Below are 10908 nucleotides of genomic sequence, written 5' to 3' on the forward strand. Positions count from 1 at the left end.
AGTATGAGAGATTTTAAATGCATGCAATCAAGCCGACCAAAGGAAACACTTAATGCTCCTAGCATTGAGTTAACACCCGCAATTTGGTGAGTGCTTGTGGGGGACTTCCAAGGGTCAAAGTGACCCCATTGCCGTGCTACTTGTTGGTGCGACAATGTGGGTAGTGGGGGGTTTGACTCCCCCCACTACCATCAGGTGCGACCCGGCTCTAAGGCTGCATAGAGTAAAGGTGGTACGTGGGAAGAGACGACTAAAGAAGCGAAACTTGAAAGGAGTGAAGCGGCGAACCGGTTGGTGGGCGGGCGCAGCCTATTAGCGGCAGAGAGGGTGCGACTGTCTCTCTCTCACTCTCACTCTCGCTTCCTCTTGCTGAGACGCAACCTATTATCGCACACAGACAGGCACAGAGAGAGAGAGAGAGAGAGAGAGAGAGAGAGAGAGAGAGTATGGCCAAACCAAAGACCCCAGCTAATCCCAGGTGATACATCAGGCAACCGTCCTCTTGTGATACAACCTGCATTTTCTTATTCTGAATTTCTGTTATGCATCCATTTATGCAGCCCCATTTTGTGTTTTTTGCCCTCACAATCCGCCATTGATGTCCTGCAGAGAGCCTAAGCAGAAGAAGCCACGCCTTTCGGCTGTGAAGAAGGAACCTAAGGAGAAGAGGCCACGCCTCCCGGCTGTGAAGAAGGAGGCAAAGGCCAAAGGCCAGAAACGCCAGAAAAGCCCGAAGGATCCCAACAGGCCTAAAAGACCACTCTCTGCTTACTTCCTGTTTATGTAAGGCTGAACACTTAAATCGTTACCAAAAAAACCCATCAGAACTGACTCTGTAGATGTTTCTCATAATTCATTAGAGCCATATCCTCCATCTATATTGCTATGCATCTGGAATTCTAATCGTGGCCAACAAGACGTATCAGAACTGACTCTAGATGTTTCGTACAATTCATTGGAGCCAGAACCTCCATATGCGATGTAATGTATCTAGATCGCTCCCAACTGCGTCACCCATCAGCCATCATCACTTCCAATCATCAGCAGTCTCTGTGGGATCCCACGGAGCATGGTTGTCCATGGCTGTATCCATTAATTGCATGTCTGCATCCTGTTAACATGGCTGCATTCCCATATCCTGCGTCCTGTTACATAAGCCATATAGCCATGGCCATGCTAACAAATCAGGTTTTCTAAACAGCCAGTAGCCATTGCCATACTAACAATCCTTCGTCCTGTTGAACATAGCCACAGTGCCATATCTTGCATCAGCTATTTTTTTCCCAGCTCTCTCCTGATTACACACATGATACAACCCAGCTATGGGTCGACCATACAAGCACGCCAGCATCTGAAAAGCCTCATTGCCTTCTTCCATGCTTGTACTGAGCCCTTGTGTGTTTTGTGTATTGGCCCCTTCCTGTTTCCTTTCTTTGTTGTTGTTTCCCCTTCTCTGACTGCAGGGAAGACTTTAGAGAGGCCTTCAAACAAGATAACCCTACTGCTAAGGGTACAGTAACAGCAGTAAGTCTTCATTTTTATCCCCTGGCCGTTCTTTACTAAGAAACCATCCTTGAGTAGTACACCACTTTAGCAACTCTTTTCTTTTCTTGCTATTCTCAGGTGTCTGCTGCTGGAGGTGCTAGATGGAGATCTATGAACGAACAGGTTTGGGAATTTCATAAGGACATAAACTTTAGATGCTGCTCAATGGAATATAGTGAATTGCATAAGAACATAAACTTTAAGAGAGACTGCTCAATGGAATATAGTCAATTGCTGCTTCTGATAAGACAGGAGCATCTTATTCATTTCTTGTGTGTTTTGCCTCAGGAGAAAGCTCCTTATGCGGCAAGATATAAAACACTTAAGGAAGGCTATGACAGGGCTATGGCTGCCTACAACCACTCAAAGGTTAGGATCATGCATGAAGGGAGTTGGTCACATATCTGTGGTAATTTGGCTTAGTGACATTCGAATTGAAAACATCACTTCTGTATGCAAATGTGATTTCTTATAACTTCTAGTTTAGTCCCACACGTGCTCATATGGATGTATAAATACCATTAGCTAGCTCCATCAGCGTTATTTCAGGTGTTAATGCAGCAGCTCTATATGCCACATGTGCCCCCCACAATTCCATCAATCAGTTCTATGAACTCTAATCTACGTGTCCTCTCGGCATGCAGAGATTCTCAAAACTCCCATTCTTTCCCATTTGTCATTACGCACACATAGAAATCATAATGATAAACCCTCAATGCATGTGCACTCTGTATGCAAGTACGAAATCTCTCCTCATGATTGGTGTTGATTGTAGAAATGCCATGGGGTAAGTTTCTTATGAATCCTAATTTGAGGTATTGGGTTGTGGCAGAAGAGTGGAGGAGGTTCTCCGAAGCATCATGAGCACATTGGGAGCTCTGCGCGCAGCCGCAGCGACAGCCCCTCGGCGTCTCTGGTAGTGCACCTTGGAAGCCCCTCGCGCAGCCCCAGTGGGAGCCCCTCGCGCAGCCCCAGCAGGAGCCCAACGGCATCGCAGCGCAGCAGTAGCAGGTCTCGCAGCCCGTCTCCGTCGACGGGCCACAGCCCATCATCATCCCCTCACCACCATGCCCATGATCACGATCAACACCACCACCACCACCACCATAGCCCACACAGCAGCCACGGGTCCCCCCCCCATGATCACCACCACCATAGCCCCCACCACAGCAGCCACAGATCTCCCTCTCCCCACCATTCAGCTTCTTCCCACAGCCCTGCTATGGACTATGAGGCTGAATCCCAAGACCCTCATGCCGCCGACTACCCGTCCATGTTTTAACTAAAAATATTACACTTCCCTCCTCTCACAGGCTTTTCCTCACAGTCATCCTGATGCAGCACACAACCAGACTTGGAAAGGAACATTCTGCGCTCCATAACCTATAAATCTAGCCAGTTAAAAACTTTTTCAATTAACCTTTGAAAATGCAAACATGTTCATCATGAAAGTTACATACTCTGTTGACTTAAAAATGTTGAGGTAATAAGGAAAACGGCAACGGACAGAGATACGCATATCAATGATTGCAAAAAGAACACTCAAGAGTGCTCACTGCTCAATATTGAAAGGATTGTGCAACCAAGGAAGAAAACAATCTTTACTAGTTGCCAGCTGATTCCCAGCTCTTTTAAGGATTATCCAGAGCATCATGAAATCAAACATCTTCTATAGCATTATATAAGAAGCACATGAAAGGTTCATTTGGCCTTTTGATAACTTTTAAAAGTTGTATGGAAAAGCACATTTAAAAATAATTGTGGTAACCTTTACTTCAAAATACCAAAATATGTGACTAGGAATCTCCAATAATGTGCTAAGGTTACTTCAAAATACCAAAATATGTGACTAGGAATCTCCAATAATGTGCTTAAAATTCAGATTGAACAAGGAGGTTGCACACCATGTTTTCAGGCATATAGAGTCTCCCTTAGAGCCCTTATAAAGTAAGACTTATTCTTAGGTGTCTCTAATTATTATGTAGAGTAAAAATTTGGAGAACATAAAGTTAGAAAATTTAAGATCTAACCTTTGCACGTGTAAAGAATTCGAAACAAAATAAAGTTATTAAAGTTTGATACCTTAGATCATTAATAAACAAGAATGCATATGTATGCATGATGGAGCATCACCTTAGATTGGTATATATATATATATATATATATCTCGTGCCGATTTACACATAAGAGAACTAGGCAAAGAAAAAGAAAATAAAACTTGCAAAGTGCAAGTTAGTTAGGGTGGATTTAGACTACGCAAACAACTATGTTTAAAAAAAAGATGCATGTCTGTCTTATTTTGACGTGGTGAGAGTCAATACGATGTGATGGGATCATAAATGTCTTTGTAAGTGTGTCTATCACATGCTTTGCACGTCCAAACCCAACATGGTGGACACCTCAAGACTATCTCGCATGGGTATTCAATGAAGGGGAGAGTTGGGATCCACGATTGAAAAGGCACCACGCGTATCAAAGAGATCTAGGGCATTGAAACGGACGTCTGTGCACTTTATTGGTGCGGCCAAAGTAAACTAGGCCAAAACAGTAAACTAGGCCCGAAAAGTAAACTAGGCCAAAAAATCGGGCGTTGACGAATTTGACGAATAACTCCTCGAACTGCCCACTGACGATTTCAACGCTTCAGCCCACAATCGTCCTTCCTACTTGTGCCGTTCTTCCTCCCACAGGGCATTCCTTACAGATTGTCATTCTTCCTCTAATCCTGTAATCCTTGCTTGTGCCATTCTTCCTCCCATAGGGCATTCCTTACAGATTGTCATTCCCTTCCCCTCAATAGCCTCATCGTCAGTTACCAACACATGGACTGCTGGGTTGCATCAAGTCTTGTGAATGGAGCGATAATCAGCTGTTGGTCATACTTGGATGCTTGATCAAGTCGTCACAAGTTACAGTTGCATCGGTTTCAATAGAACCTATTTTCGAGGCTGTATATTGCGCATCACAGAGTGGACTCTAGTTCCGAAACAAGTCATCACAAGTTACAGTTGCATCGGTTTCAATAGAACCTATTTTTGAGGCTGTATATTGCGCATCACAGAGTGGACTCAAATTTGGAAACATACATCAATCTGCATAATCGGTACGTCTCTCCACTTGGGCTACAAATCTAAATGCAATCAATAATATTTTCTTCTTGTTTGTCATCGAATGTACGTATTGATTGGAGTTTCTTTCTGTGCTTGACTTTAAGCTCCTGGTTTCTCATGTCGAATGCACGCATCGATTGGAGTTTCTTTCTGGGGTATGTTCCTAGCAAATCATAACTGGAGGGATGGATTACCCTTTTGCATTGTGTATGCATCAAAGCTTTGTTTGATTAGTAGGATTTTTGTAACGTCTAAATGTTACCTCTACCTATGAACAACAAAGAGTGATTTTTTATGAGACTGTCTAGTGATGATGATGTTGCAAGTTGTAGTACGTTGACGACATGGAAGAGTTTTCAACCTCCTGCTTGTATTGTAGTCAGCTTGTTCTGTAATGGAAATCTTTCATGCTTGTCATGCGATCATGCTCGATAAAGTACTTGTTGTGGCCATGCTGTGATCATGGTATACTCATGCCATGATCATGCCATACCGTTTTTTAATCTGTTTAAGGGATTAAACCATACCATCTAGCCATAGTATGAGTTGTCTAAAAATCTTGTGCAATTTACTGAAATAGTGCTTGGCAGTTGTGACCTTGGCTGTGGTAATGTACTTACAGTTTTACATGAAGAGCTCGAAGATGCTTATGCGGTCTATGTCTCCTGACTATGCTCTCTGGTTGATCATGCTTCATGAACAGTTTGGGTTGATGTTGGAGCCTAGTCCTTGTGGCTTTTCCCGTCCTGGTTGCAGCCTGTGCCTATTCTTGACAGCTTATGCCCTATGTCACTGCTTGATTATGGGCCTTCTTCATGGCAGGATCTTATGTCTTGGATGGGTGCTATGTACTTGGTTGCCTTATGATGGATTCATGCCCAGCTACTTTGGAGTGTGACATCACTATGTAGTTATGGGTCCTGGATGCCTTTTGGATTGTGCCACTTGGACCTTGGATATGCTCAGGCATTATGCCTATCTGGACTTGGACCTTGGGATGTCTTGGATGTATTGTAGCAGTTGCTCCCTTGGCATCTTACCTTTCCCGTCCAGTGGGAGCTATATCTTGGCACACCTGGCTTGGATTGCAAATTGATTTTATGGGCTTTATGGTTTGGTTGCAGATGAGCTTCGATGATGAGACCGTGGGCTTCCATCCCTCATCTATGCTTTTGTTGTCTTTGACATATGGATGCTTGTATAACTTTGGCACTTGGTAGGATATTTGGACACCGCCCATGCATTGTTTATTACTTATGTCTCCTTGCTCGGTTGCCTACACTTGGTTATGTTGTAGTTGTGCTTACCTTACACGCTTATGCATTCCTATTGAGGGCTATGACTTGGATGATGTGGCAGTTTATTACCTACAGTTGGTGTGCAGCACCCCGCCTTGGTTGTTTTCCAGGCCTTCCTGGACTTGGTTAGCTGACCAAGAGAGGACTTACAAAAGAACATTTTGATGGTGGTAGATGCAGGTTGGTTGGAGAGTGGATGTCTATCTAAAATGTGACTCACTAGCAAAAGCATGGCAGACTGCAAGTTCGAGATGTGGTCTTGTGAAATGCAGTCATTGCAGGATATACTGAACAAGGGAATGATACAAAAGCATGGAACTACTTACAACAAATGCAACTTGAAGGTGTGCTTGCAGATGGTGTTTGCTGAACATGGCTTTGATTTCAAGATATGCTGACCATGGCTTTGATTTGGAAACAAATCAAGAAGACGTTATGGTAGATATGTAATGCTAGTGGAGACAAATCAAGAAGATGCTTCTGCATACTTGTTTGCCGATGACAGACATGTATGCATGTGCTAGCAGGTGGCTAGATGCAAACAGCTCTGACTTGTTTTTTAGCATTTTTGCCTATATATAGACAGCCCCTTTGTACAGTGCAGTCAGTTCTCAATTTCAGTTTTCCTCGCTTTTTCCTTTATGTTGTGCTCTTACTATTAGGTCTTTGCATCCTTGTTTCCATCATGGTATCATAGCTTACCAAAAGGTGAACTATCACTATTTGTGGGAGTGGAGTGTTGCATTCCAGACCTGTGTTTTTTGTGACAGAAGTCTTCTATGCTAGTCTTGTTTGCTTCTATAGTAGCTTTCAGCACTTCCCAAGTGTGTGGCTCCTTTTCATGGCAGTAAATTGTAGTATTTTTGAAGCCTACAGTCTTTCCTAGTTTGTGGTAGTCCCTTTCAAGGTGTTTGACAACCACCCATCCCATTTGAGGTTAACTTAGAGCAATCCAACACAAATGACTGCTATAGCAGTCAAGCAGCATTCTCTTTCTATATGGCTGCTTCTCTTCTTACCATCTTCTCTCACATGTAAGGTTCACTGCAGCATTCAATTATCCCCTTTTTGCTGAGTTCATTGAGTTCATTAAGCTGACAATGCTAATATGGTTGACACCAGCATCCAATCAAGGGACTTGGTACGAATGTGATTCTAGTCCAGACTAAAACATGCTAAGTGCATAGGTGGCTATGTCAGATATGAGTACGCATGATGGCATGCCTTCTCGACCGTGCTGGACTGTTTTGTCATACCAATGTGAGAAGCAAGCACTTGAAAATTTTGATGTTATATGATTGTTTGGAAAGAATATTCAAGAAATAGGCACCAAATTAATCTCTCTCTCCCTCCCTCTCTATGTTTCTGTCTCTGTCTCTCCAGCTTTTGTAACTAAACAGGTTCTCTCCCTCCCGCTCCCCCTGGCTCCCACAAGAGACTACCCTAACCATAATTACAATAGTTTGACCAACACCAAATTACATCAATGGAATACAAACTATTAACGAGATGATTTGCATAAAACCACGAATCATTAACAAGATGTTGCATATAGGATCTGATCACCAAAATCAGAAGAAACTGCCTAGACAGCAGGAACAAGAATAGATTAAGCACATCAAATTGATACAAAATTTGTCTTTTTGGTAAGATAATAGTCATGGCTATACATTAGCTATCAATAGCAATCGGTATTTGGATGTAGTAATGTTTTCCAACACATGGCCATTTGAAAAAGGCAAAGTAAGGTGTTGCTCATCATCTAGACTTGCTCCCATGGCAGAAGAGGTGATTGTGCATGGGAAGGTGTGTTCATCATCGACTAATTGCACAACCCTCCCAATGAGTTGGGCATGAGAACAATCAGGGGTGTGCCTTCGGGATAGTGAAAGTAAGGCATGGCATGTGTGGCAAGCCAATGTAACTGAAGGGTCCAACAACAATGTCTTGCTGCAGCAATGAGGGCAATAAATATGATGCCTATTTGGAAACCGCACACGACTTCTCCCTCTTTGGTGCTTGCGTCTCAAAGCACCGGTCACACGTGCATGCTTGTGAGGTTGGCATAATGTGTCATTGATATCTTGTGCACTTGTATCTGTTGCTTTCTTTCCATGCCCTAGTCTTGTTTGTGTGACATTTGCCTGTACTTGCCCTATGCCCCCTCTAATGGGCATGTCAATTTCTTTTGGAGCCATTTGATTCAAAATATTATCTCTTGATACTTGCAGTTGTCAAAGGGTTGCCTCCTTCACTTCTCTTGTACATGTTGGAAGGCCATCTTCAATCTTTCTAAGTATCCTATTCAATTCGGCAATGCAAGTACTTATGTCCCCATCAATACAATCCTCTTGACATGGATCAATTGGATCATTACACTCCAACATAACATTGTCCTTTTGCATTATAGGCGCACCTTCCAAGGCATGCACATTGTCTATGATGGGTAAAATGGAGTGAAGCTGTGGAAAGTACTCTTTCAGTATAAGGCGAATGCCATATAAATGCTTGCACTCTGAAGACCAATCTGGGCATTCGCAGTAGTTGGATTGCAAACTCACATTGTACCATTGAGAGGGAGTAGAAGTGCTTTGTATTTTGAATAACATTGAAAGCTCGTTCATGGCTTGAAGAGTTGATTGGTCTTTCTTATACTTTTGTAATATCATCTCCCCTGCAGCCAATCTAGATGTGTGGCTCTTGCTTGTACCATACATACTAAAACGAGCCGAGTCCACTACAAAAGGAAAACTTGAAAAATTTAATTGCACGGTCGTTGAACAGTAAAAAAGAGGAATAAGTGGGGATCAACATTTACCTATTTCTTGCTTTTGTTTGAAAAATTCAAGTAACGTTCCTCCCATACGAGTCCCTGTATGAGAGTCCCCCACAAGGGCACGAAGCAAGTCTAAAATGGACCTATTTATTCTTGCATCCAAGAGAGTATATTTGACATATTGCCACATCCTCTCAACCAAATTTGTTGTATCCACATTTCCATGTTGGAAGAGATGACCAAACCTAGGCCATCTTCTTCGCCATATGCAAGTCTTTGCACACCATCCATTGGACACGTAGCATTGCACATTCAAATGGGAGGAGAATTGTTGCAATAACCCTTGATATTTCACATCAAATTCCACCTCTGTATAAGCATGCATCAAACTTGTCATTGAGCTATATATAACATCTCTCATGCCTTCTGGAACCTATACAAGCATGCCATAACAAAGATATCATTGCCTCATTATGAGAGAGATCAATTCCATACCAAAAACAAAACTTGCATGATATTAAAATCACAAAGTCATACCAGTGGAAGTAAGTTCTCCACCCATGCTTTTTTGACATGAAACCAACATAAGAGAACATGGCAAGAAGTTTGCACTTGGCATCCTTGTTGATCTTTCTCGAAGCAATGTGGATTTTCACTAATGAACACTATCTTTAGTGTTAGTTCCAAAGCCAGTCTCTCTTGACTTGTGCCAGGGTCATTTGTACATAACATAAGCCAAATAGGAATCCCATTACAATGTTGGTTTGGTAAAACTGTGGCATACAATGGAAGGCCAAATATATTAGTTTTGAAAGTGCTATCAAGCGCCCATGCATTATTTGGGGAGAAGCGAACTGCCATTTTTAACATCCATTTATCTTGAATGATGAGAATGAATGGCCTATCCTTTTCATCTGATACGTTTGGAGTATAAGGTTGTACATACAACACCTGCACAAATGCGTATGCAAGTATCTTATAGTGAGGACATTGGATATTTGTGATAATAATCTTTCTTGCATACAAAGTGTTTATGATAACCCTAAATTGTATACATAAACCTTGTTTTGTGCCCTCAATTTTAGAGCCTCCGCATACATTGCCGTCCAATCATCACTCGAGAGCTTTCCTATTCACAAAAAAAGGTTGTGACCATTAATGTATGATTCACATACATAGAAACATTTGTAGACAAATATGCTATTTGCAATTCACCTTGGTTGCACATTTGATGTGACAACATTTGAACTTCCTTCGGGATCATGAAAAATCGAAAGGTTACCCAATCCAGCAGTGTAGAGTTTTGTATATGAAAATTTTCCTTGGAAACCGACATCTTTGCGACATGACGACATATGCCCACATCAAAGAAGTCATCTATGCAACATTGAATGACTCTCGGAAGCACAGGTAAGTGATATAGGTCCGCACGTGTACCAGGAATATGCCCATCCTGAGTTGCCCATAATAAAATGGTCACTTCATCCACACCATCAATGTACTCTACATGTACCTTGAATGGACATCCACACTTTTTCGATTTCCTCAATCTTCGGATATTATCTCCCTTTCGTTCAGTCCTTCCACCTCGATGGCATACATACTCAACAACTGTCTTGAGCATGGCATTGTTCTTTGAGGTGTGGAGTAAAACAATCTGACTTTGTGCTTGATGATTATATCAATCAAACTCTCCTCCACATGGGTCCTATTTGTCAAAGTTGTTTTGCATGGTTGTATTTTGTTGTCCTTCTTAGCACGAGGCAAAAGACGAGAGGTACCATAGGTGATTTTCTTGTTGTCATTTTTACAATCGCATGCATTCACTATCTCGTGCACATAAGAAATAGGAATACCATGCTTTCTCATGTCAATGCACCATTCTAGCTTGATTGCATCGATTGTGGCAGTAACATGTTGATGATGTCCATCTGGGCCATGACGATGAATCGTTTGAACAATATCTTCCCAACCTTCGATGTAAGCAATCTTTGTAAAAGGTGATAATTTCAAGCATAATTGATTGCTACCATCCTTATTTTGCACCAAGCACATGTCATCCCTCATTCGTCTCCACCTTTTCAAATCAAGCAAGCCTCTTGTATCATGTGCTTTCAAAGTCTCTACTGTTATTGCCATGATACCATGAATATCAAGCTCCATGAGCTTGTAGCTTTCC

The 10908-nt window shown here is 42.2% G+C and overlaps 1 protein-coding gene and 1 pseudogene across 3 annotated transcripts; one reads left to right on the top strand and one right to left on the bottom strand.

Moving 5' to 3' along the window:
* Positions 1-334: 334 nt before the first annotated feature.
* On the top strand, positions 335-3324 carry LOC148040972 (HMG1/2-like protein). Of its 3 annotated transcripts, none has more exons than XM_087687344.1 (6): positions 335-478; positions 610-783; positions 1464-1524; positions 1624-1668; positions 1834-1914; positions 2381-3324. In XM_087687344.1, the coding sequence occupies exons 1-6, from the start codon at positions 447-449 to the stop codon at positions 2825-2827; spliced, it is 840 nt and encodes a 279-aa protein (XP_087543470.1). In that variant the 5' UTR covers positions 335-446; the 3' UTR covers positions 2828-3324. The 3 variants fall into 3 exon arrangements, with proteins under 3 accessions (XP_087543470.1, XP_087543467.1, XP_087543475.1); XM_087687341.1 differs by having other exon boundaries at positions 2378-3322; XM_087687349.1 differs by having other exon boundaries at positions 1834-1954; positions 2378-2523.
* Positions 3325-7617: 4293 nt separating this feature from the next.
* LOC148040973 (uncharacterized) lies at positions 7618-9126 on the bottom strand (annotated as a pseudogene).
* Positions 9127-10908: the final 1782 nt, after the last annotated feature.

Source organism: Lygodium microphyllum, chromosome 1 (genome assembly GCF_053477565.2).
Source record: "Lygodium microphyllum isolate KBCC chromosome 1, Lygodium_microphyllum_v1.1.10, whole genome shotgun sequence".
NCBI lineage: Eukaryota > Viridiplantae > Streptophyta > Polypodiopsida > Schizaeales > Lygodiaceae > Lygodium > Lygodium microphyllum.